At 49.1% G+C, this 27553-nt stretch overlaps 1 protein-coding gene across 2 annotated transcripts in view; it reads right to left on the bottom strand.

Moving 5' to 3' along the window:
* Positions 1 to 12205: 12205 nt before the first annotated feature.
* The window catches only part of PIAS4 (protein inhibitor of activated STAT 4), a 37474-nt gene continuing 22126 nt past the window's right edge, over positions 12206 to 27553 (bottom strand). Inside the window, exons 10-12 of one of the 2 annotated variants that reach the window (XM_048831336.2) lie at positions 23311 to 23441; positions 16121 to 16572; positions 12206 to 13421 (exon numbers count right to left, since the gene is read on the bottom strand). In XM_048831336.2, coding sequence (XP_048687293.1) covers positions 16367 to 16572; positions 23311 to 23441 — 337 coding nt within the window. In that variant the 3' untranslated portion in view covers positions 12206 to 13421; positions 16121 to 16366. Of the gene's footprint in view, positions 13422 to 13494; positions 13720 to 16120; positions 16573 to 23310; positions 23442 to 27553 lie in introns of those variants that run through there. The other variant, XM_048831335.2, reaches the window with a different exon arrangement.

The following is a 27553-nucleotide window of genomic DNA, read 5'->3' as shown; positions in this document are numbered from 1 at the left end:
ATTCCAAATACGCCAGGGCAGAGGCTGGTGCACAAAGCGGCGATGGGGGGGGGGGGACTGGTTTGAGACCCAAACTCATTTCCCAAAGGCCCCCACCCAAGTAAGGAGGTAAAAGCGGCGAGTCTCAGCCTCTGCCGTGACCGCCCCCCCCCCCCATGTCGTGAAGTCAGGACCCTCCTCCCATGGAGCCAGCTGGGAAGGGCAGGGTGACCACCGTGTGCAAGGCCCCCTGCGGCCTTAAAGGGTCGAGAACAAAACTATCCCCAAGCCTGCAGAGAGAGGGGGGCCCGCGTGAGAAATCGGGCTACTTTTCTTTGCCGGGGGAAGGGAAGCAGGTGTAGTTGTGTCTAGAAGACAAAGCCTCAAATATCGGGACGAGCCCAACATTCTCGGGACGTCCAGCCGCTCGCTGCGGAGCCCGTGCACCCGAGCTCGGCATCAGGACCCTCGCTGGGTGGGATCCAGGCATTAGCTGCTAGCTAAATAGAAAACAATCACATCTCCTTGCTGCTTTAGCATAGCGGCGCCTGGTTCGCCTGGGCCCACGCATTACAACCCTACCCCCACTCACCCTGGCACGGGCCACATTTACTCTGCTAGAGGTTCAACACTCAAGCCAGGGCCCCCCAAGGCAGCAGGGGAGGGACTTGAGCTAGGAAAGGGCCCTTGTTTGTTCACAGGAGGGGCACAGGATTTTGGGAGAGGACCAAGACAGTGGCTTCCCCTCCGGGGAAAAGAAGATGAGGGCTTGCGGGAGGTGCAGTGGAAAATCGGCTCAGGAAAGGAGCAGGTAACTAGCAGCCGAAAGCCTTAGTGGCAGGACATTTTGAAAGAGAATTTCAGTGCACCAGCCCCCTTGCAGCCCTCGGGCCTGCACCTACATGTACATTTGACCCAGGGGTTGAAATGTGTTTCCCCAGCAGCCTCAATCCAAAGGGCACGGACCACGTTAAAAGATTAGTTTGTGTCATAAGCTTCCTATTTTGCGAGGCCGCTATAAGATTTGGGGGGCTTAGCCGCTGGGCTTAAACCAGCAAAGTCGTCTTTCTTAGCAAGGCTGCTAATGCCACTTAGGGCCTGGGATCTGCGATTTTCATTAAGGGCGTCAGGAACAATTAGCAGGGGGAAATCAGGGCAGGGTCGTTCTTAAATAAAAATGGAGGCTTATCCCATCAGTCAAATGAATTTCCAATCAAAGCACCGCAATACCCCCGCCCCCCATGCAAGGAGGAGATTTTAAGCCCCATATGTGTAAGCGGCTTCTGGGAGGGGTGGGATGAACCTACATGTGCACACTTCTAGAAGTCAGGAGAGAAAAGGAAGTGGCCGTTCCCAGAGGATTCATTGCACTGTCCCAGGAACAGACTTTCACAGTGAAGCGTTGATGCTTGGACAGCGCTTTAATATGAGGCAGGGTGGCGGTGTATTTCCACGCTGGGAGGGGCGGAGGGTTCGCTCGATTTCACTCCAGCTACATCTGAAAAGAGTTCGTGCTGCACAAGACCTTACCCCGCAAAGAAACCCACCCGATCGACTTCACAAGCCAGCCAGGGTCGGAGTCATTAACACGAGAGGAGGGTGGGGGTCGCTGGGTGTCCGCAGGGAAGGGGTCACCCAAACCCACCAAGACAAAGCGCAAGGCAGAAGTAGAACATTACTGCCTGGTTCAAACCAAAATGCCACATCAAAGTCTCAAGGGAATTAAGAGCCTGCTAGGTCCCCGCTCGCCCACTGGTGATTGTTCTCTGCAGCCTGTTAGCGAGTGCTGGGCCCAGCTTGGTTGTAAGTGGCACAGGAAGAATCATAGAAATGGAGGGGGAAAGGGATCTGAGAGGTCATCAACTCCAGACCCCTGCACCGAGGCAGGACCAAGTCAACCTAGACCATCCCTGACAGAGGTTTGTCCAACCTGTTCTTAAAAACCCCAAATGACAGGGATTCTACAACCTGGTCCAGAGCTTAACTCCCCTGAGAGTTCGAAAGTTTCCCCTAATATCTAACCTAACTCTCCCTGGCTGCAGATTAAGCCCATTGCTTCTTGTCGTCCATGGGCATGGAGAACAATTGATCACAGTCCTCTTTATAACATCCCTGGACAGACTTGAAGACGTATTAGGTCTCCCCTCACCCCCATCATCTTTTCTCAAGACTAAACATGGCCATTTTTTTAACCTTTCCTCAGCAATCAGGTTTTCTAAACCTTCCCTCACTTTTCTCACTCTCCTCCAGCCTCTCTCCACTTTGTTCACATCTTTATTACAGGGTGGTGCCCAGAACTGGACACCGTGCTCCTCACCGGTGCCGAGGAGAGCAGGACAATTACCGCCCATGTCACCATGACACTCCCATTAATCCATCCCAGGTTGACAACAGCTGCGAAAAAGGCCAGTATCGCATTGGTGACTCACATTCAAGTTGTGATCCGCAGTAACCTGTTCAGCAGCACGGCCACCTAGCCAGTTATTCCCCAGGTAGTAGCTGTGCAGTGGACTTTTCCTTCCTACTTGAAGTTCTTTGCACATCAAGGGTAGCTGTGCTTCCATCCCACGTTCCCTCAGTCGCACGAATACACTTCTGTGTATTGGAACCCCGCCTCCTCCTCTCTATCACTACCTTCTGGCTCCACTGCCAGAGTGGGTTTGCACCGGCTGGGGGGTGCAAATTCCATCCCAGCTTCCTGGCCCTGAATAGGGGAGTGTGGGCCAGGCTCACCCTGGGCTCAGTGGCTTAGCCTACAAGGCAATGTTGAGAGGATCAGTTGCCCAACTGGAAAATGGTTTTGCTTGTGAACATCAGGCCATGGCCCAGGGAGGGTCATTAGCAGCAGGGCTTGAAGGTGGGACCTCCGGCTCTGGCTGCCTGAGCTGACGCACCCGTGTGCGTTCGCCACAGCTGCAGATGGCTCGTCAAGATCTATCTGTGACCCAGACATCCCTAGTGGTGCCCAGAGCACCACACTGAAGGGAGGCAGGTCACATTGTCTTTATCTTAGGCATCAACATGGTGCTAATCCTGGTATGTGACGGCCCTGCGTTTGACCCTAGCCCAGCAGGATAATGGAGACTCCATGACCTATTCAGTCCTTGGCCTGTCTCCAGAGGCTGCCCACAAGAGTGGTGTGGGATGCAGACAACTGGTTATCATCACGTTAATGCCCAGCCCAGCGAGCAGCTGGGGCCAATCTCCTCCCACCAGTACTGCACTTTACAGTCACCCACCAACCATCAGCAGCTGAGCCGAGCCACGCTTGAGCTCAGGAGCTAGATGCGAAAGGCTCTGTGCATCCCTTTACCGATGGCCTGGGCCCCCAGAGCAGGAGTGGTCAAGTCTGAGGAGCTCCTAGACCAGAATTGGCAGAGCTTCTGGGCGCATTGCAGAAGACCTAGCGGACGGAGGGAGGGGGAGGGCTGGAGAGGATTGCATGCATGCCCCTGGAGCAATACAGAGGTGGACAGATGTCCTGTAGGTGGCTGGCAGGCTGAGTTCCTGCCTGCTTGATAGTTTAACAGCAGTGGGGTGCAATGGAGCTTTAGGGCCCCTTCAGTCTTGCGTAGGCCTCTTGTCTTTTGAAATCAAAACCACGGGGAGACACAGAAAGGAGCAGCCCCAAGCAATGAGGAAGGGCAGTCCGTCAGCATTCAAACGCTAAAGACGCTGGGCAGGTATGGCCATAAGCATGGACGGTTCCATGGCTGTACGTAGGGAGCCAGATGGAGCGGGGCTACTCGGGGGCTGGAGTTGCAAGAGTCACTTCCCCCTTTGAAGAGGGTGGAGGTGGGGAAGATAGCCAGGCCCCAGGGACCCAAAGGCAGACCACACCGAGCTGCTCAGGGGCTGCTCCAAAGCCGCGTCCCAGGCCAAGCAGAGAAGGAAAAGCACCCAAAGATCTCCTTGCTGGGACGATCCCTGGTGGCCCAAGGCTCCCCGGAGGCTGGCGAAGTGGAGGCTACAGGTACGGATGAGCCTGCAGGGGGCGATGGAAGTGGGGTCTGTGCAAAGGCCAGCTGAGCGGCTTCTCCTGCAGGCCTTTGTGGGCGCCCGCGGGAAGGTAGGGGTGACGCTGGGAGGCGGGCGGGTAGAGAGGGAGGAGGGGGAATCCAGGCTGGCAATGCGCAGAAGGGCTGGGGCCAGCAGGGTGCGCGTAGGGAGGGCAGCAGAGGCAGACACGTCCCGGGCAGCAGCTCAATCCGTAGAAGGCGTACGGGTGGCAATAGCTCAGGTTCACCGCCATCCTGCATCGGGCAAGGAGAGGACAGTCAGACAGACAAAGGCCCCTGCTCCCAGCCTGGGGCAGATTCACCTGAGCTGGCTGCAGAAGGGGAAGATCGCGCCTCCCGCGGCAGCCAGCTCACCAGGAGGGTTGGCCCTGATGGAGGGGAGGGAGGGTCGCCCACGACCCCCGCCAAGGCAGGGCAGCTTCAGCAACTCCATGGGAGGGTCAGTTGTCTCAGCTACGTCCCCTTCTGCAGCTTCCACCCCACTGGCACAAGAGTTCATATTGGCCTCCAAGAGGGAACATAAGAGCGGCCATACTGGGTCAGACCAAAGGTCCATCTAGCCCAGTGTCCTGTCCTCTGACAGTGGCCAGTGCCAGGTGCCCCAGAGGGAATGAACAGAACAGGGAATCATCAAGTGATCCATCCCCTGTCACCCGTTCCCAGCTCCTGGCAAACAGAGGCTAGGGACACCGTCCCTGCCCATCCTGGCTAATAGCCACTGATGGACCTATCCTCCATGAACTTATCTAGTTCTTTTTTGAAACCCGTTATAGTCTTGGCCTTCACAACATCCTCTGGCAAGGAGTTCCCCAGGTTGACTGGAAGTGGGTCTCTCTCCAACATGCCCTGATTTTCCATAGTCCCCCATCTCTTCCCATGGGACCCTTATTTTCCCTTCCCTAGTATCTTTCACCTGAGCGCCTCTCCGAACACGCTTACCCGACATCAGCCCTCTCTCAGCGGCTGGGGAGGGAGGTGAGCATTATGCCCGTTGTACAGATGAAACTGCGCCCCACACGCTGACTGGTCTAGAAGCTGCACAGCTGAACCCAGGAGTCCTAGCTCCCCAGTGTCCATCTCCTACCCACAGAAGAGCTGGAGCTCCAGAAGCCAGAAACGAATGAGGCTGCATTTCATTAAATGGCCGAGAGCCTGCAGTGGTCCTTGGTCTCGTGCACCAAGGAATGTTTGGTAAACACGGGAGGCCAGGAGCCCTGGTGCACTGGGCAAACGCCCTCCCCGGAGACCTGACTTGGTCTCTTCACGCCTCACCACAAACCACCACCAGGCCGAGTCTCCCCAGCTGGCTGAGAGGAGACGTGGCAGTTTTTCTCCTTCCAAGAGCAGCAGGGTGATTTTAAAGCAAGGGTGGAGACAAGGTCACCTGCAGGACCAGGCTCCAGTGAAAGGAGAACGCGGGTAGCATTTGGGGTCTGGCAAGGTCAGATTCAGGTCAGCATGAAGGAATAATGGTCTTAGCCCTGAAGAGGGAGTAATGCCGGCTGGTCATCAGGCTAGAGGCTAAGAGTCCATTAGGGAGGGGGTTACCGGAGGGATAAGCGGAGGATTTGAGCGCCTGGCCCCACTCCCCCACCCCGAGCCACCTCTCACCTGCGGATGCGCCTCCGGGCTCGGCGCCGGTGGTAGTCGCCCTTGGAGAAGTCGTCCAGGTTGGCCGGGTGGATGGCCCAGAAGTGCCCTTTGCCATTGTCGCTTCGCCCGGCCTTGATGAAGCATTCGTTCAGGGACAAGTTATGCCTGACACTGTTGCGCCAACTCTTCTCCTGCAAAGCCAATGAGCGGGGGCGGTGGGGGGATTGAGATACGGCAAGCGGGGTAGGGACACAGGCAATCAAACCTCCATGGCAAAAGCCCAGGGGGCGAGGCAGCGGCTACACGAGCCGCAAACCTGTTTTCATGATCCCAGATCATCGGTGGATCCCTCAACCGTCCTGTCACGTCCCCAAGCTCTACAGATGGATAAACCGAGTTAGAGGGGGTCCAGCAAGGGACTTAAAAAAAATAAAGCCCACCATCTCTGGACTTGAGACTTAGACACTCCTGCCATCTTTCTAATGGATAAACGAAGTTTTTCCCTCCCCTGGTGTTTTCCCCCCTAACTTTAGAAATATCCAGTCTGCTCTTCTCCAGGTTTGCTGGAGCAAAGGTGTGGCTGGAGGTACTTGCGATTGCCGGGTGACTCTTTTAACAGAGAGGTCTCTGCTCCAAACGGTTCATTCGCCAGTGGAATTAAAGCAGCGTCGAATGACCCAAGTTTTAGTGGTGGGACAAACCGCTTCCCTCTCTCAGGTTTCAGAGTAACAGCCGTGTTAGTCTGTATTTGCAAAAAGAAAAGGAGTACTTGTGGCACCTTAGAGACTAACCAATTTATTTGAGCATGAGCTTTCGTGAGCTACAGCTCACTTCATCGGATGCATACCGTGGAAACTGCAGCAGACTTTATATATACACAGAGAATATGAAACAATACCTCCTCCCACCCCACTGTCCTGCTGGTAATAGCTTATCTAAAGTGATCATCAGGTGGGCCATTTCCAGCACAAATCCAGGTTTTCTCACCCTCCACCCCCCCACACAAATTCACTCTCCTGCTGGTGTGTGGGGGGGTGGAGGGTGAGAAAACCTGGATTTGTGCTGTAAATGGCCCACCTGATGATCACTTTAGATAAGCTATTACCAGCAGGACAGTGGGGTGGGAGGAGGTATTGTTTCATATTCTCTGTGTATATATAAAGTCTGCTGCAGTTTCCACGGTATGCATCCGATGAAGTGAGCTGTAGCTCACGAAAGCTCATGCTCAAATAAATTGGTTAGTCTCTAAGGTGCCACAAGTACTCCTTTTCTTTTTCCCTCTCTCACTTGCTGCAGCTTGCAGCCTCTCTGCTCGTGTTGCTTTTGCTAGGTCCCCTCTCACCCCGCTGCCATCGGAGATTCTTCCGGGGACGACCAGCCCTCACTTTGCAATGTGAGCAAGCAGGGGTTTGTAACGTATGGAAAAAACAAAGGCAGATGCGGGATATTTTTCTGCCTCCTTTGCGGGTTACTTAAATGACTCCCGCAGCAAGCCATGAGTTCGCCCCACAGCTTGGTTCCCCGCACCCTACTCGAAGCCCTAAGCAGAACTGACGACCCCTCTCCCCCGCACAGGGGCACCCCCCCATGTACTCCAGATGGCAGTGTCACAATTCCCATTGTTTGCGCTCAATCGCTCGGACGACCCAGGGACGGGGACGCTTTCCTAGTACAGTCACAGTCCGATTGTTTTCAAAGATGAGTCTGACCTGAAAACAAACAAACCCCAACCCAACACCACTCCAGGCCCGAAAGCTATGGACCCTCTCTGCACCTGCCCCTCAAACCGCTGCATTCTCCTACCAGGCTGGAAAAGGGCCTTTGCATTCCCCCAGCAATGGAGGTTTAGAGCAGACTTTCCATTTCAATGTTTCCTGACCTTTTCCATCCGTTATACCCAGAGTGGCCGGAAGGCAGGAGCGGGAGCGTTACCTTCACCCTGCCCTCTCTCGCAAGCGGCAGATCACAAAGAGCAAGTTTGAAAATCAGGAAGAGGAGACACAACAGCAACGAACAGGATACAGCACCCTGGGGACTCAACTAGTTCGGGGCGCGAAAGGGCGAACGGCTGAGAACTTTCCACTCGCCCTCAAAAAGAGGAGGTTTTCCCTAGTTCTGACCCACCGCCCTTCGTCTCTGCTGGTCTAATTTCAGAGGCCAGGCGATCTCGTGTCTATTCCTCACCGAAGAGGGAGAAGTTTGTATTGGGCAATTAAATCCCCCCAAAATCCCAGCGAAAACATCAGAGAGAGAGAGAAGCAATGCTTTGCAATTCAGCTGTGCAAGCCCCCACGCCGATAGGCTCAGACGGGGCTGGTGGGTTTTACGAAAGAAAGCGTAACCGAGTTCTATAGAATCGCTCTGCTCCCCTTGGGAACGTACCAGGGGCCAAAACACAGCCCCAAAGGAGCGACTCTGGAGCTAGAGAGGTTTGGAAAGCTTGAAGCCCAGGGTATGAATGCACTGGGGACTGCTGGACCCGCTCCAGCCCTCATCCTGGCCTAGAAAGCCTACCAGCCCAAGAGAGGGGGAACTCACCTTATTTTTGAAGTAAGGGTAGTTATCCATGATCCACTGGTAAATATCTGAAAGCAGCAGCTTCTTTCCCGGGGAGGAGAGGATGGCTGTGGAAATGAGGGCGATGTAAGACTGGTTGGGTTTGTCCAGTGGATCCAGAGACTCCGGGACGGGCGGGTTCCCCCGAACCACCTCCTCCACTGATTTCCTTTCAGAGGAGCCAGGGGTGTCCTGTGGCCGGCAGCTCCTGGGCTCCCGCTCCCTGCTAGCTGGCTTCCCCTTAGCGAAGAGCAGATAATCAATTGTGAAGGAGGCTCCAGGTTGGCGTCTGCTCCCAGCTTCTGCCTCCTCCATGGTCTGGGCAATTCTGGGGGTTTCACCTGAGCTCTTGCCCCTCTCCTCCTCCAGCACGAGGAGCGGCTTCCAGTGGGGCCAGGGAAACCCTGCGGGAGCCGAGGCAAATGAACCTCCTGAGTGCTGCCTGATAATTAGTGCAGATTACAGGGTTTGCTAATTGTGTTTTCACAAACGGGCTGCCTTTGCAAAGCAGCCTGTTTATCTGGCAAAGCCCCGGGTTTAGCAGGATTTGGCCCGTAAGCCTAATAAATAAAATGATTAATCCGCTCGAGGTGGAGGAATTCTGAGCCAAGCTCTCCAACAAGGCCAGGGTTCACAAAGAGAAGAGAGCTGCTCGAGCGACGCAAGGGAGGACACAGAAGAGGGCTCGGAGATATTTAAGGAGGGTGGCTCTTCCGGAAAAACAAAACCTGAAAGCCATCAGCACGCTTATTCGCTGGCTCTGTTACCGCAGAGGGGCTGCAGATCCATAAGCAAGGGACCCAAGATCAGCTCTCTCCCTTGGGTGGAAAGGTGTCAAAGGAGAGTTGGGGGCCCAGTTGTGGAACTCCATTGCTGAGCAGGATCAGCAAAAAGCCAACTAGGGAAGTCGATAAAAGAAGCCAAGGTACCGGCGTGGCTTGAGTGTGCCCAAGGGGTCTTGTGCTCCAGGCCGCTACTTCTGATGTCAAAGAATCACAGAGCAATGGGTGTTTTTTCAGCCGTGAATAAGGAGCACAAGACTGGGAATCCCATGGTGAGGGTATCTCTGAAGAGCTACATTTTTCATACTGGTCACAGGATAACTGATCACAAAGAATCATAGGATGAATCGAAAGCTTTTGAAGGGAAGAAATTTCACATCCTCAGCCAGCAACTTAAGAATGAGGCGCTAGCCAGGCAAACCAGCAAAGATGTATTCAAGTAACAACCCACTCATGTTGCATCACCAAGCACTAGCTGCTGTTAGGGCCAGATTTCCAAAGGCGCAAATGAGAGTTCAGTGCCCAACTGGCCCGGCAAATCAACAGAAGTTGGGTACCTCACTGACCTTTAATCTCTGACCCTGAGGACAGCAAGAGGGGTGAGATGCTCAGTAACTAAAAGCAAAATTGCTCTAAACCACGGAGGTTAGAGCAGCTGCCAATTCTTAAAACCTTCCTGTGGCCACAAGAAAGTCAATACGAAACCGTACTGACCTTCGGCATTAGGCCTGTCCACTCCGATGTGCGTATTTGTGCATTTAGGATGGCTTGTGCCTCTTCTACAATTGAATGATGTGTCGAGCTCTCATCTCAACCAGCCTCCCACTTACTGCGTTCTCATGTTCTTCTAGGCCTGTCTTGCAAAAGGACAATTTCTACCCTTACCCCCCCCCCACCCTTGCCCTTCCCACTTTCCCATTGGAGTGAGTGGCCCACCTGTTTAAAAATAGAACTGAAAGATCACCTCACTCCACCCCTGCCGTGATCAAACAGACACACTCCTTCAGAATAGAGAACAGGCCTTGGTCTGATAGAAGCAGGGCATTTTACCCAATTTTTTTTAAAGTGCCCATAAAAATTAAACCAACTTAAAATCCCAATGTATTTTAATACACAGGTTAAGAAAACCAGCTGGCAAGGTTCCCATTTGGCCTGTCTAGTCAGCCTCGTGCATGAGAAATTAACTCCCCTTCCTCCACTGTATGGACCAATTCAGAACTTAGGGCCTGATTCACATTTAGACATAAGGTTCTGCCGGACTTAAACTCGAAGTCATTTACACCCAAAGGGAGACCCCTTTGCACCACCAGAACAGTATCAGGAGGCCCTAGTGTAAATGAGAACCAGGCTTTTGCAGAAGACCCTAAGGGTACATCTATACTGCAGACGGGAGGTGTAATTCCCAGCTTAGGCAGACGGACACGGGCTAGCTCTCCTCAAGTCAGTGTGCTAAAATAGCAGGGTGGCCCTGGCAGCGCGGACAAGCCCCCAAGCATGTATCCAGGATTTTGGATGGGTGACCCAAGGTGCTGTGGCCACGCTACCATTTTTCGCGGGATAGCTTGCGCAAAGCTAGTGCACGTTATTCTACCCGTGCTGGGAAGCGCCCAGAGGTAGCCGAAGGAATGTGTCTACACTGCCTTGAAACGCCTGTAGCTGGCCTGTGTCAGCTGACTCACGCTCCGGCTGTGGGGCTGTAAAATTTCAGGGTGGCCGTTCAGGCTGGAGCCCAAGCTCTGGGGCCCCACGAGGAGGGTGCTCAGCCTCCAGCCCGCATGTCTACACCAGTTTTACAGCCCCAGCTCGAGTCAGCTGGCAAGGGCCAGCTGCATGTGTTTAATTGCAGTGTAGACAGACCCATAGTGACTTAGGAGCACACCAAAAGCCAATGGGACGTGTGCTCGTAAGCCACTGAGGCGCTTTTGAAGATTCCCTCCAAATCTCATGATCTTAGGCCCCGGATGGGCCACCCTTACCCAGCATCCATGTGCTCCTGCAGTAGGGCACGGGAACGTTAAAAACTCTGTGCAACTTACCAGGTTTCTTTGTGCTAATTTGTACTTTCAAGCCAAGCATCAGGGCTTTGGCTACTGGTATGGGAAGATTTTATGCCCTTTCTAGGGAAGGTTTTTAAAAGTGGCTTGATAGATGGTGCTGTAACTGTGTTCCTCGCCAAATGAAAGGCTGAATGCTCTAACACTACAGAGAACGCATGGAGAAACCAGAATCTGACTGTTACGTGGGAAGACTCCCTTATCTGCAGCAGCTAAGACAGCTGGTGTTATCCACAGGGAACCAGCCCACCAGAGGCTGCGGTCTCTCACTGTCTGCGGGTGGATGGGCCAGCGTTCCAAGCGCTTTAAAGCCAATTTCCAGCCCATCAGTTTGTTGGAATCGCTCAGACATTTCAAAGCCAGGATTCGAGACCTGCAGCAGGATTAAGCAGGGCCGCATCTTCCAGGAAGTCCAGTGCTTGGCGTATTTTGCTTTAGACCTCTGTGCTGTTGTTCTCGTGCTGGGTTGCCTGTTAGTGGATCTCATCGGCCCAGCTCTCACTGATCCTCAGTCATTTTTTGAAGATTACGTAGCAAAACTCTTCCAGGACAGAAGAGAGTTATTTAAATTACAGTAACACCTAGGGGTCCCAAAGCCCTCCACCTTTTACTTACACAATGGCCCCCTGCTCCAAAGAGCTTACAATCTAAGTGGACAAGTCAAACAAAGGGTGGGAGAGGGAAGAGGCAGAGAAAGGAAGTGACTTGACCAAGGTGTCACCGCTGTTCAGTGGCAGAGCTAGGAAAAGCTCTCTTAAATCCCAGTTCAGTGGACCATGCTGGTTAGGGTTTGGAAAGTGTAGTTCCTTCCACAATTCTGGCTGCCACGTGCTTTTTGTTTCAGTGGCCGTGCCCAAGGACAGGCTGTTGCTGATTGGTGCCCTCTTAACATGGATAAGAAACAAAATGGTGCACTTCTGTTTTGGTGCTGATCTAAATTCCAGACATTTATATGAAATAAATGGGTCATTGTATAAAGCCTAGTTTGGTTCAGTGTCCTATTTTAAGTGGTGATTTGAGCATATCTGCAGGGAATGGAGCCAGAGCTCAGTGTGAATGCTGATGGCTCATAAGACCTCCAATACCAAAAAAAGCCCCCAACTTGAATAGGAGAGAGGAACAAGGGCTGGTCCCAGATTTAATCGGTAAAAGGATCCATGCAAGCTCAGAGCAGCCTTTCCCACTCAGAAGCCCCGTTAATGATACAAGCAGGAATGCAAAATAAAGGACAAGGCAGCCACTTTATTCCTAATGAATTCAGGAGTTATGGCGGGGGACATGTGGGAGGTTCATTGCTATAATTTAACAGATGTACACACCCCCCATTTATGGTCAGGAGATGAACACACTCCGATAGACCAAGGCCCCATATAAACTGAGATTACAGCTATGTCTTAGTAACCAGTCTGTGACACACTTCTGGCCCAGGCATGGAGTTCTCCACACAGCACTTATTCCACGGCAACCACACATCCACTAAGCTTGTCCCCCATAGCGCCTCTGAACAGCTGAGTTTTAACTCCATGCAGTCTGGGAAAATGTAGGCAGCTATCGCCCCGTGCCTCTGCCGGGAACACGCACCCACAGAGTGGCAGTCCACCTGCGCATTCTAGGATGCCCTGCCTGCCGCACTGAGAACTAGGAGGGAGAAGCAGGCAAACTGGTTAAATGGTTAAAGGGAGTCTCCTCCACACAGCCAAAAAGGTGGCTGTGACCAATTTGACATCCGTGTTCCCGCTTAGGATGCATGTGGTAAGCTACTACAGCTCTGAATATTAATCATCTGTTGCCGCAAACCGTATCTGAAGTCAGCCACGTCACTATCGAGTTATTAACTCAAAGTTACAGCATAGGAGTTGCAATGTTACATCTTCCCCTGGAGAGTCACAGATTAAGGATGACCATTATGATCACCTAGCCTGGCCACCTACATGATACTGGCCAGAGAATCCCATCCCGTGACTCCTACATGAAGCCCAACATACAGTGGAGCCAGACCATCTTTTTTAGATGTCCGGAGCATTGGATTCTCCCTTGCCCTGAACTTCTCACTGAGTTTAAAAGTGCTAGTAAATCACCATGGTAACATTCACGCCCACTTCCCCCTGGTGTAATTGACAACGCTGGGTAACAAGGCATCGGGCTCCCAATCTTGACCCCACACAATGGAGAATCCACCATCTCTCCCGCCCGCTCTACACTTAAAAATTAGATCAACCTAGCTCTGTTGTTCAGTGCTGGGAGAAACGTCTCGCTCGGTGTGACATCAGGTCGACCTCACCCGTGGTGGAGGCGCAGTTAGGTCAGAAGAATTCTTTCACTCTCGAAGAGGTGGATTAACAATGTCAACGGAAAAACCCCTTCTGTCCATATATGGAAAGCAGGGTCCACGTAATGGCACTCCAATGGCCCAGCTCTGGTGTAGACCGTAGAAGCAGCTGTAAGGTAGACATGCCTTCAGTCAGAAGAGGGAGACCCCAAAGTACACAACGGAAAAGGACAAGCTGGGAATTAAATGTAAATCTTTCTTTTTATTTAACAAACACTAGAATTCTGAACGCTGAAGAATGTGTACGGAGGGAAAGAAAAATAATTTTCTTTTGTTTTGTTTTTTTCCTCTTCTTTATAAAAAAGAAAAAAACAGGCTATAAGAACAAACATATGTACAGGAGGAGCTGGCCAACTCCAAACAGAAAGCAGTAACAGAAGCATGATGTCTCCAAACAGTGGCTTGGCCTGCAAAATTTAAAAACAATTAAATTAGGATACAAATATTAGGAAAAAAACCGGACTGTAACACTACCGGGCGGCTGGGGGTGCAAGCCGCCAAACCCTTTATACAGTAAAACAATTGGAGCTCTACCAAGGTTTTATTTATTTATTTGTTTCAACCTGAAAACATATTGCTTATTTGCAAAAAAAAGAAAGAAAACAAAAAAGGAAAAAAGTCTTCCATACAAATAAAGGTTTTCCTGTGGGAAAGGAACTAAAATGGTGGACGAGTGAACTAGATTCCAGGGTTGCCTCTTTCCCTCCCGTCCCTCATCCCCTCAATTGCTCTTGAGGGGGGCCCTGGGCAATTCCTTCACCATCGTGTTTTCACAGGCTGGTGCTGCTGAGGAAATGCAAGGGAGGCTTCTTGACAATCCCCCCGCCCTGATGTGCACCTGCCAGTCAGCTTTGCAAGTGTTCGTTTAGGGGGGAGGGAGGGGAGAAAAAGCAGAAACATGCCTCCGCTTCCGTTTGCTGGGCCGAATACAGATTTGCAGGAAGGACTTTTCCCTTCAAACATGCCCATGCGGTCCAAGGTGATCAGCTCTCGCTCTCAGAGGATGCAGAGTGAGATAACCCACCACCGCAGGGCACGGGATTTCTTGAAGCAGCTTAATCTGAGGGACAACATGCCTCACTGGAGAAAGCTCTATTCATACATCATGCAACCAGTTTCAGTGAGAATTTGGAGAGGGAAGGCTCCAAAAGCCAGGGTCTAACTTTCTGCTCAATAGCCTTTATGGGATAATATTCGGCTCTCTTCCTACATGCTTTAGAGTAGGTCCTTAAAAGGGTATTTTAAAAGAGTTCTAGTGGAACTTGATGGCTTTTAAGTTGATGGGGTATTTTAAATGCATTACTTTTTCTTAAATGCATCAGAAGTGCTTTGGAAAGCACCATCACTTTGGTTCTGTGTTTTAACATAGCTGCCTCCTTTCCTCCAGGCCCAAGCTTTAGGGGAAGAGGTAATTACAGGAGATGAAATAGGGTCCATGCTCCCCATGTGTCTGTACTTTCACCGCAGCTGGGCTCGACGGTTAGAGAGTACAGTGTGAGCAGAAGGGGTGGTGGGGCTGGAAAGGAGAGAATGTCCTTTGCCAGCAGCTGGGAAGTCTATACACAGCACAACTGGAAGCTACTCGCATGGCCTTGGTTACAGCATCTCTGCTCAGCTGGTGGGGTGGTCCAGTGCATTACTAAGGGCAGTTACTTTGAGTTCCACCCTTCCCTGGTACACGGGCAAAGTTAACATGCCAACTTCCTTCTAAAGTTTATTCTCATCCACAGACGAGAAAGTCAGCAAAAGAGATGCAGACTTCAGAGGCTTTTAACTAGGAACAGGCAGAGCGGCGTATGCAATTTAGTTACCAAAAAATCTTTACAAGACAAAGGAAAAGGTTACCATTTGGAAACTCAAAAGCAACAATGTTTTGCCATTAAGAGCTTAACAGTAGCTTTGGGTCTGGGATCAAAGTCTTAAAAGAAGTGGAAAAGTCCAGAGGCCATCAACACGTGGTCGCTGTGCTCCACTTAGCCCTTGGCTAAGTCTCCAAACACCATGACATGAATGCGGTCAGCAGTACCAGTGATGGGCTTTGCACTGTTTCATGACTGAAATAAACCTGAATTGGAGTTACCGAGGTAGTTGGCTAGAAACTGAGATTTCCCCACCTGGCATTTTCTTGAAGGCCATACATCCCCTCCACCCCACCTCACGCCTACACAATGCCACATGTCCAGGTGATGGGCGTCAGCTGTCCTGCAGGCTCCTGGCACCGATTCCCGAGACAAAGCCTTCTTTACAAAAGGGAATGCCCAGCCCTTTTAGTCTTCAAAAACACCAAGTTATTGCACTTCAAAAATACAACAGATTTGTGGTTCAAGCCCTCCCCACCCTCCCCATGGCTTCTGCTCAACTAAAATGATTCACTATGCACGATTTCTACATTATCTTCAGATTAGATTAAAAGGATTCAAAATGTGTCTCTTTACATGAGGTGCAGAGCTGCTGGAGCTCCTAACTAGAACAGTGCGATTCCAATCTTAAGTCTCTTTCCTTTCATTCCTTCCCCCACCCCTAAAAAACCCTCTAACCTTGCTGGGATATATAAACCTCCCCCCTCCACCCCAAGTCCCTCTCTTTCCCACCCTAACCCACCCATTCACATGTCCAGCAAAACTTTAGATAATCAGGAATGGTTATTTAACAAGACAATAAAAATGCACACAGCTTTGGAGATGCACTGGAGTTAGCCATCCCGTAGATTTTCAGGGGAACTCCAGAGATTCACACTGTAATGCTGAATGGCAGCCGAGGTCAGTTAGCTCTGGATCCTGGCCGCCTGGCTTAAGACACTTTCCTTACTTCAGACTCCGGGTCAGGTTGAGCTGGCAGAACTCGGGTCAGGCTGTTTAGTGGGGCAGTTTTCCAACCAAGAAGCAGCTCAATGGTTTTATTTTTCGTTTTAATGGTTAACTTGGAATAGGAACGTCAAGAGGAGACCAGGGAGGAAGGGAAGTGAGGCGAAGGAGAAATTCCCCTCCCCTCCAGTTTAGTAAGCACCAGAGTATTCAAGTCTGTCCATTCTGAGATTCAGAGCTACTTCCGCAGTCAGCAGGCAGAAACTAAACCTTTCTCGTAAGAGCAGCGTCGTTTCGGTTGGGGTCCGTCATCGTCGTCGTCGTCTTCTTCGTCTTCCTCCTCCTCTTCTTCAGATGATGAACTGTCCAGTGTTAAATCCACAACGTCGGCGGCAACCTTGCCGTTCTCTCCATTACCGTTGGGAGTGGGCAACAGCCCGTTCACATCAGAAGAACCTGGGAAGAAAGGCTTCATTAGAACATCTACAAAACTTACTAACACTTCTCAGCAGCTCTTTCACCATCATCATCACCACCACAGCAAATCCCAGAGGGATGCAACCTCCTTGCATATCTGAACAGTATTTGGAGAAGGGGCAGATAAAACATTCCTTCTAGGGAGGCTGCGTACGGAAATCCACATACTTCAAAGACCAGTGGGGTAAGTGAATACTTCCTGAGATGCCCTGGAAGGCCCATACACCCTGGAAGGAAGATGGTTACTTATCTGTACTGTAACTGTTGCTCTTTGAAATGTGGGTGCAGACATTTATTCCACTCACATGTGCACACACCCAGAGAACTTTGATTAGCAGTACCCATCAGGGCACTGCTCATGCACTCTGGCCCCCAAAGCCCCTCCCCGTAGCTACATACAGGCCGCTCCACCCTGACCCCCCTCAGTTCTTTGAAACCAGAATCCAAGACTGGAGACTCTGATGCAGACACAACAGAGGGCGGGATTGCAGAAGATAGGTCTGCACCCACATCTCCAAGAACAGTTACAGGTAAGTAACCATCTTTTCTTTGCGTAGCTGCAGACGTATATTTCACTCAGATGATTCTCCAAGTCCTACCTCCTACTGGTACTGCTTGAATCTACTCATACAATGACTTCAGACCTGCCTTCCGTAAGTTTGCACCTGACCTAGATGCCACCACAACAGCATTATGTTTAGTAAAAGTACGTATAGTAGACCATGCAGCAGCCCTGCAAGTGTCCCTTATCGAAACACTGTTGAGAAATGACAGATGTCACTATGGCTACTTCATAAGCGGTCATAATGTTGGAAGTTCTCCCACCTGGAAATTGTGTGTGTTGAGACCAGGTGCCCTTTCATCCAATCCGCACAAAAGACAAAAGGCCAGTGCAATGATTGAAGTGGTTTAGTCCTTTCCACATAAAATGCCAAACATTGCCTCACATCGAACATATGAAGACACCGATCATCTGAGTGTGACTTAGTAAAGGATACAGGGTAAGTAAATTACTTGCTTATGGTGAAACTGTGAAATCACTTTGGATAAGGAACTTCAGATGTGGCCTGAAGGACACTGTTTGAAGAACTGTGTAGGAGGAAATCTTGCCATTAGGGCCTGCAGTTGGCAGGCTCTTCTTGTGGATGTTATAGCAATAAGAAAGGCAGTCTTCTTGGAAAGAAAAAGGAGAGACAAAGAGCAAGCTGGTAGCGGCTCAAATGGAGGATACAGGAGGGTGGCCTGTACAGCATTAAGGTCTCACAATGGGACCATTTCCTTCACAGGTGCACACAGACTGACAATACCTTTCAGAAATCTCACTGTTATGGAGTCTGAGAAAACTAACTTCCCCTGGATTGGAAAATGGAATGCCGAGATAGCTTGTTGAGAGTTCAGTTAACAGCTAAGAGGCAGACGGGAGGACTTCAGATGTAACAAGTAATCCCAAAGCATCCTGAGCACGAGTGAACATCAGCTGAATTCCCCTAGATATTGACCAAATGGAAAAAACACTTTCACTTGGCTAAATTGGTGGTCCTAGTAGATGATTTTCTACTATTAAGTAGGACCCTCCAAACTGCTTCTGAATACTGCCTTTCCTCTTCATCTAATCATCCATACCGTGAAGTTTAGACAGCTCAGCATAGGATATGCAACTTGGCCATGGTGCTGAGTCAGTAGGTTGGAAAGGAGACAGATCTGGGAGGCTGGACAGACAGATTGAGAAGATTAGAGATCCAACCTTGTCTTGACCAAGCTGGCACAATAAGTATCAGTTTGGCAAGGTCTGACTTCAGAGTTTGAGGATAACCTGAGAGATAAGAGGAATAGGGGAAAGGTATATATCAGGGCTGATCTCCAATTCAAATGGAAGGCATTGGTTAAAGATCCTGGACTGAGGCTTGGTCAAGAACAAAACTGATGGCACTTTTACTATCTTTTGTTCCAAACAGGTTTACTGAAGGGATGCCCTGTTCCCCGAGGATGGACCTCACCATGCTGCTTTCCAGAGACCACCTGCGGTTCTCGGAGAAAGTCCTGCTGAGATGGTTGGCCAATTGGTTTTGCGAAGCCGGTAAGCGTGAGGCTGTAAGCATGATGTCTTTGATGCAAAGTACCAGAACTCTATTGCTTCCTGGCAAAGCTGGTTGGAGCGGGCTCCTCTCTGGCTGTTCACATGAACCACTGTGATGGTACTGTCAGTTGGTATGCTCCCCTGATCTGATCCCCAAAGGCAGGACAAGCATCGTAAGTGGTGCAAAGCTCCAGTGTGTTGATATGAAAAGACGCTTCCATCTCTGACCACAAAATCATGAACCTTTAATGTCCCTAGATGCGCTATTATGGAAGCATCATAGACTGGAGTCCTGGTCAGTAGAGGACAGGCAAAGGGAACCTGACATGCATTGTTCTGTTTAGCCCACCACAGTAGCAAGACCAGTATCTCTGGTAGCACTCAGACCAGCCTGTCCAATGACTGGCAACTCAGGTGATAGGCCAACTTCAACCATGACTGAAGAGGACAAAGATGCAATCTCGTGTGCTGGACCACGTAAGTGCACAGGGCCAATATGGTCTAGTAATTTCTGGTATACGTGGACCAGGGTCGAAGGCTGAGATTAGAGGTCCAGAGGCACACAGGCATCATATTGTTTGGAATCGCGGACACAGGAGAAAGGCCCTCAAATTCATAGAGTCTAGTAGAGTCCCCATAAAAATCAATGTCTACTTTGCTGTGTTCAGAATCAGACCCAGGTGATCAAAGAGGTACAGTGTGAACAGAACAGGACTGAGGACTTATTCTTTGGATCTGCCCCTCACTAGCCAATTGTCTAGGTACGGGAGGACATGAATTCCCCTCCACTGGAGATAAGCCACTGCAACCATCATTATGCATTCACTAAAGACACGTGGGACTGATGACAGGCCAAAGTGGAGACCAGTGTATTGATAATGATTGATTGATGACTAGGAAACTTTCTGTGGTCTGGGAAAATCACCAGATGGAAAACAGGCATCATGAAGATTGAGAGCAACAAACCAGACGGCGTGATCCAATGTGGGGAGAATAGTAGCCAGGGTAACCATGTGGAATTTTATGCGTTTGATGTAATTGCTGAGACCATGGAGACTGAGAATAGGTGTCAACCCTCCCTTGGACATAGGGATCAGGAAGTACCAGGAGTAGAATCCCTTTCCATGATGGAGAGGAAGCACCTTCTCTCCAGCTCCCAGAGCACAGAGTCTGAACCTGCTGAAGCAGCAGCAGCGGCTCGTGAGATGGGTCCATGAAAAGGGATGGGGGTAAACGTGTGGAAAGGGGAAACAGAAGTTGGATGGCATAACCTGACCCCACAGTGCTTAGTACCCATCTGTCTGTAGTTATTGCTTCTCATGCACTGCAGAAGTGAGACAGCCCGTCCCTGAACTGAGATGTAGTTGAGACGGTCACAACTGGTAAGCTGCTCTCGATATGCAAGTCAAAGACGCTGCCTGCCCAAAGATGGAGGAGGAGGAGGATGGGCTGGTTGGTTAAAATTAGAACCAGGTCTCTTCTGGTGATTTATGCCCTTTTCTGAAGAAGTCTTGTGGCCTAGCAAGGGAGGATAACAGCTGGAAGTATCACTGCAGACAATGTTGCTGGGCTGTCGCTGACCCCGCAAAATGACGACTCTTTGTGGACTGGGTATAAAATTCCTAATGACTGGAATGTAGTACAAGTCCTCAAAATAATGCAATGTATCATCAGTTTCTTAGAGAACAAAAACTGACCATAAAAGGTAAGTCCTCTATGCTCTTTTGGACCTCAGGAGCTATGCCAGAATTCCGTAACCTCGAGGCCCTTCTCAATGTTACAGATGAGGCCATAAATCTGGATGAAGCATTTGCCACATCCAATGTTGACTGCAAAGAGGTTGTGGCCACTGAATGGCCTTATGCAATAAATGCCTAAAAACTCTCCCTGAAGGATTCTGATAACTAATCTGTAGACATGGACACAACATCCGAATTCACAAAGTCATATTTAGGTCATAGTTTCTGCTGGTTGGCAACGCACATTTGTAATGAAGAGACTGAATAAACTGTCCACCCCATCAAGTCCAACCTCTTAGACGCCGACATGAGGAGTGGATTTATATCTCCCCTGTTGTAACTTCTCGTTTTTCACCATTACAACCACGGAATCAGGAGCTGGATGTGAGAAAACACACTTGCCTGGGAACATAATTTCTCTTATCAGTACACTGTGGGTGTTAGAGACACGGCGGGGTATTTCACAGATTTGGGAGGCTCTAATATCACTTCATTTATAATGAGAGCCACTCTCCTAGGAGCTGAGAGCTGAAGGATATCAAGTAACGTGTTTGTTCTCATTAAAAACCTCAGCTTGAATAGCCAAGATCAAGGTCATTCATCTCAGGAGATCTTGATAGGATTTTAAATCCTCAGGTACCAGAGATGAAGAATCCAGCAATATAGTATCATCTGGTGACAAAGAAGAAGAGGGAAGCAGTGGAAGTACATGACTATAACAAGGGATCCAGGATGCACCAATTAAGAGGGAGCTTACTCAGTCTATGGCTGAAGCTCAAGCAGCTCACAAGGGGAGAGAACAGGTGATCTTCCCTGGACTTAGTGGAAGATCAGGACCTTGCTGAATAAGGATCCACCCAAGGATGCCAAGTAAGCCACTTTGGATAGGGAATGACATTAGTGACCAGTAGAAGCTACGCCAGGTGCAGTTATCCCTACTGCATAAATGGTACCGATCCCCATACCACTGGCAATCGCCCAGAAGTTTAAGTGACCTCAGAGTGGTACTGTGAACGTGAAGGGATGGAAATGTCTCCTAACTAGATCCTGAAGACCCTTCCACATAGTCTGGCTATAATGGAGAAGCCACTCCAGATGAAGCCAGTAAACGCCTTGCATCATCTGCAAGAGATGGCACTTACAGTCCTGATAAAGGCATCCCACTCGGTATCGAAGCTGGCATTCGTACCAAAACCAAAGTTGGTCTCAGACTCAGAGTTAGACAGTGCTGCAATCATTGTCGGTACTGAAGATTGTACTGAGAGGTTTGGCAGTGCAGATGCTGACCAGGAAGCCACCTGCAACCCTGGCCCATGGATACGAGGTGCTGCAGTCGACAGAGCCAACAACAGTCTGCAGCCAGTCCCAGTGGTACCAAGGACACCGAATACTAAGCCACCACTGTAAAATGCTCCTGAACAAGTGGTGAGTCAGGAACAGAAAGGCACAGCAAATCCACTGCTGCCAATACACCGCCAATATGGGAAGCATCCATGATGACACCACCACTGTTGTTGGTGGTACTGGACTCAGTGGATGCCCCACAGGCATCAGTACCAGAGTTTACTGTACGGTCTCTAACTGGTTTCACACTGGTACTGCAGGGTGGGTTGACAGTCCACCTCTACCCCATATATTGAAAGACTCACGGTGCCGGTCTACATTCTTCTTAGAAGGGGAGGAGGAATCTCTCCAAGCTCTGGAGCGGCTCCAGGCCATTTTGTGAGAGCTTTTCCTCAGATTTCCAAAGGAAGGAGAACAATCGCTGTTCCTCCTGGGCGAGGAATCCAAGTGAGACTGTGGAGTCGCAGCCTGTACCAGCTCAGGTGCTCTCTGAGGGGCCTGATGATCTGTGGCGGTCCCCTATGCTGAAGCAGGCCTCATGTTCTGCCCTAGTAGATGCTAATTTAAGTGCAAGGCTCTAAACACCTGCATTCTCTTCTTGAGCTTACAGATGGAGCATCTTTCCTTAATGTGCCCTTCCTCAAGGCACAATAAACATTGAGTGTGGGGATCACTGGTAGGGATAGCTACTCCACATGGTGGACAATGCTTAAAACTCAGAGAAGGCGTCACACCTGGCTAAAAACTAACTACACTAAACCCTAAGGTACTACTAAACTATTTCTTTGGTTTTTTTGGATAAACACTGCGATGCAGAACGTGAGGTGAGACACTACACTGAACGCTCCAACTCAAGCCGCGGGTGGGCGAGAAGGAACTGAGGGGGGTCAGGGCACTGCCTCCCCTATATAGCCATAGGAGGGGCTATGGCAGCCAGCGGGCATGAGCGCCACCCCAACAGGTACTGCCAAACAGAGTTCCTTGGCGTCAGTGCTGTGGGCAAGCACATCTGCAGCCACTCAAAGAATTAGTGTTTGCTCGGGAAATATTTGCACAAAAGTAAGGGACTGCTTCAGTCAGAGATGTTACAGAACAACGCAGACGGATTTGTTGGTAACACCACCACTAAGGAAAGGTCTGGCCTTCCACTGTCCATGAGTGGAGGCAAACATTTCAGGGTTATTCCGTAAGTGAATATACAAAAGATATTCATTCCATGCCACTTTGAAGGCATAACCCAGTTTTGCTAAACAACTGATCTGAATGCTAACTCAACCATTAGGGATTTACTCAAAGGGCTGGAGGACCCCAACCAGAATAATCCCCTCCTTACTGTGCAGTTACTACCTCTCTGATACTACTTACTCCTTTGTGTAGAAAGACGGGGGAACCTATTAGCTGACTTATAATGGTATTCTGAGCAGAGCTCATAAGGTGTTTATAACTCTCCAACACTGACCCAGCTTCCTGATGTTGTATCAAGTGATTTGTGTATGTTCTTTACAGTTTATCTTTCAGTGCATTTAAAATCGTTCACCCCACTCACTACACACCTACCTAGTACCAATATTGGACATTGAGGGCTGCAGCTTCTCTCTTTCTCAGCTTTGATTGGACACCAGGATCCATCCACCAGGTATTCTATTTCATCTGCATCCTCGCATTCCGTCAATATTTTTGATAGCAGCCTGGAGAGGAAAGAAGATGCCATCTGTTAACCTTGAGGCAATCAGCAGAGCACCTTTGATGACAGAACGCTAAGATGGATCCTCACCTTAAATGGCCCTAAAATTTATGTTTGAAGGAATTTGGTAGTGAAAAGCTGCTACACCCAAGTCCTATTTTCCCCCCACACAACAGGTACTGGCAGTGCCAACATCCCCAATCCATCCTGACACGGCTTAAACCATGAATCAGAGCAGCCTCCATGCTCAATTCAGTCCTTGGTCTCTGTTGACGCTGCCCATGGTGTGGGAGAGGACAACTACTGTTACTTATGACAGGTGGTAGTTATGTAATGAAGACTTTCCACTAGGAAGTGGGCCGAGATACCAGCTCAGTTATTAGACCACATTTGAACACCATGCCAAAGACTCAGCTCCTCACACCCCATCCTGTAGCCCATCAGATCCCTAAAATTTTAATTATAGTAGAACACATTCCCACCCCGCTGCAAGTGGGAAGTTAGACCAATAGACAAGTCCCTTGTGCTGCTCCCCAGACAATATTCTTACGATGCCACATCTATAGTACACTGGGTGACTTGTGCACACATATTCAGTTTATTACGTTATGAAATGACAGAGTAATCCACCAGATTAATAAAGTCAGGTAGGAAGTGTAGCCTTCCTCTCTTCTCACTCTTTATCAGTCCAGACGCTGGACTTCCCAAGCTAGTGCTGAAATCTCTGGATGCAATGTCCTCCCGCTAGAGGCTGCATCAGAAAAAGCTTCTGTGCCCAGCCCATATTGTGTTGAAAATACAAAAATGATGGCATAGATTCAGATGGCTATTGTGTTGAAAATACAAAAATGATGGCATAGATCCAGATGGCTATTGTGTTGAAAATACAAAAATGATGGCATAGATCCAGATGGCTACCTTACCTATCTCTAATCACGAAGAGACGGACCTCTAACTAAATAGAGACTACCTCTCTGGTTCATCATGCCTTAGAGGTTGGGCATTTGCTTTACTACTGTTGAAGTGTTTCTCATCACTGGCCTCAGGAGGGTGCTTGTTTAATAGCTATTGGAACAGACCATCTAGAATTCAGATTGTAGAAAGCATCACTCATGCCTAGGCTGTAGAGTTTTTCCTTTATCAGTATGAGGGTGAACCAACACTTGATTTGTAAAAGGCCATTCATGAAGTTTCCTTGAAGTGTGATACCATTCTGAGCACTGCTTTGTCCTGATTGAGTAGGATCTGCTATTTGATTCACGACAGGATCTGGACAGCTCTAGTCTCCTAGCCTAGCAAAATGAATACTAGAAATAGAACTTTAAGGATGTAAAATGGTTCAGGGACGCTTACATGAGCTCCCTCAACTAGCTTGGTCTTCAGTAGCTTCTTTGGATCTTTACTGGATGAGTTGTGTTCCTTTGCTTGCTGAAACGGACAACATCCAGATGAGACTCCAACATCGTCAGTTCTAGTTTACTCCTAAAGACTGACTATTACTACCAATTTTACAAAAACCGAACAGGTATCAAGTCCAGCTGTCTAGAGAAATGCCAGATTATTGACAAAGGCACGGACTGGATCGAGTTCATCTTCTCTACATCAGTGTTTTCTGCTCTAAAATAAAGACAACGAAGCTTTGCCAGTGGAGATAGCACCCTTCTTCTATAAGCTAGTCCTCCATAGCCAGGCTATAAACGAGAAAGGGAAATGTTCCTGTTGTATTTACTCCGGGGGGAATTCTGCGCACGATGTTTTAAAATTCTGCAAAAATCTACATATTTTGTCAAAATAATGCAATATCATCATTCTGGTTTCAATTATTTTGGTAATTTATTTAAACTACCATACAATGGATGGAGAATGGGAGTGGGGAGCATCGGCGGAAGTACCCAACCCCCTTTGTCTAATAGTAATGTAGCTAGGTTTGACCCTTTATTTCTAGTTATTAGTCAACAAATATATGCAGCCATATGCTCAGTGTTACATCATAGGCAACTGAAGAGCAAGTGAGGGCTGGGGAATGAAACTCACAATTTACACTGGCTACTGACCACCTCCAGAAAGGCCAGTAGCAAACAGTTCATGGAGCACATTTTGATAGGAAATGTTTTCAGTCCAAAAACTTAGACCAGTTCTAATCACGAAAGCACAATAAGCATTTATAAGGGGATACTGTCCTTTACACCCTTCTGGCAACGTGAAGGAGCCTTAAAACTTTTACAGCTGTTTTATACACCTGGGGGGAATTCAAAAAGACAATGGGAACAATTCATTAAGCGGGCAGGCTGCTACATCCTGCTCTGCCTGAGGGGACAGAGCCTGCCCCATGCCTACCTCCTCAGAAACACCCTGAAGCTCTGCCACTCCATGCCGAGCATACTGCAATAGCGAGTGAGAGGGACAGAGTGTCTCTCTCTTTCACTTGCACGACTGCCCAGCTCCTCCCTCTTGGCGGTGATTTACGCCTCTACCGGCTGCTCTGGGCACCTGAGCCAACCTGCCTGTGCTGTCGGGAAGTGGCGCATGACTGCTCTTGCAGCTTCCCTTTGCTTTCTTGTCAGAAGTCATTTTTCTGCGGGGAAGCAAAGAAATCTGCGGGGGACATGAATTCTGCACACACGCAGTGCCGCAAAATTCTCCCTGGAGTATGTATTGGTAGGCTTGGCAGAATTTATTTAATAATTTTGAAGGATAGTCTCAAAGACTATTTAAGCACCTTCTTCCATTTTCATCTGTTTAAATAATTGTTTGACCTCACCTAACTTCCTGAAACTGTGGAAAATTTAATGACAGTAGATGTTGAGATTCAAAAAGTTAAAGCTTTATGACTGTTAAAACAAACATCAAAATATACAAAGTAAATATCTTTAATAAAGTTTTCAAGCATTTTTCTTACTTTGCACATCAGTAACTTTGAATTTTTACTGTTTACCAAGAAAAATCTAAGCCTATGTATTGGCCACAGGGCAAAGTGAACAGGTAATCTATGCCGAGGTTGCTTCAGACTGACCGAGGAGGACACAAGAGCCAGAGAAGATCAGTAACTATGAATTCTTGATGCCCTGAGTACAGTCTGCATGACTAAATCCACGGAAATATATAACCTAGGTTGAAGTTCACATATACTCACTCATCTGCCCTTTGTAGAATTCATCTGAGCTCTTGTGATTGAGTCCATCAGTATATTTGAGGACTCAATCACATTCCCATTAGGATGTCTGAGATATCTGAGGCGGGGGGAGTTCATTTCCCAGAAACAAGAAGCTCTGCAGCTTGTTGCCATCACCATTTTTATGACTGTCAGCAATTTCCTCACTGGAGCTCAGTGAATAGTCAGGCTGTCTAGCCATTTCCTGACTCCTGAGCTGCCTTGTTCACATAGGAAACAATGACAGTCATCACTTTGATCCTTACTTTGCTCTTTGCAGAGCAGGCAGCCAGTTTACTGAGCTCTCCTTTAAGGTGATCAGCATCTAAAGCCATGTTTCTGGAGCTATCAGGGATCCTAGTCAGTCTAACTTGGGTGGCATCTATTGCCAGGACTAGCTAATTCAGTGGTTCTTGTAGAGGACTCTTGTCCAGGTTCTGCATATGGAGACCAGATAGCACTGATAAGAGGCAGACATTCCTTGGATAGGGCTATCCTCTTGATAAGACTCAATTCCATCTCTCCATGTTTCTTTATATGATCTTCCAATATCAATGAATCAAACCTTGTTCAGAGATGCACAATGGAAGCAGATCACCTCCAAGGTGGTGGTCTATTATCAAGCATTAATCTTTGAGCAGCTGACATTCTTAAAGGTCTTCCAGGCTAAGGATTAAGGACTTTCTTTGACTCAGCCAGTTGCCCACGTATGGATAGACTGTGAAGCCTTCTCCCTTCCAGGCTGATGTATAAATGGTCACCATGTTAGTCCAAAGAAGAAAGCTTGGTACTGGTATGTGAACCCCAACACTGAATATTGCATCTGTAGACACGCCCCCTCAAAGGCCAGTTGTTCTCTCATCAAGTTTTTTCAAAGGGCATAGAAACCCCCTACGGTTCACAATCTGAAGGCATGGGCTTTTAGGGTCGCCACCCTAATGTTTGGGACCCACAAGAACACACTG

This window comes from Caretta caretta, chromosome 25 (assembly GCF_965140235.1).
Source record: "Caretta caretta isolate rCarCar2 chromosome 25, rCarCar1.hap1, whole genome shotgun sequence".
Lineage (NCBI taxonomy): Eukaryota > Metazoa > Chordata > Testudines > Cheloniidae > Caretta > Caretta caretta.
The sequence above is the reverse complement of the archived record's forward strand: the minus strand, read 5'-3'. Positions and strand labels throughout refer to the sequence as shown.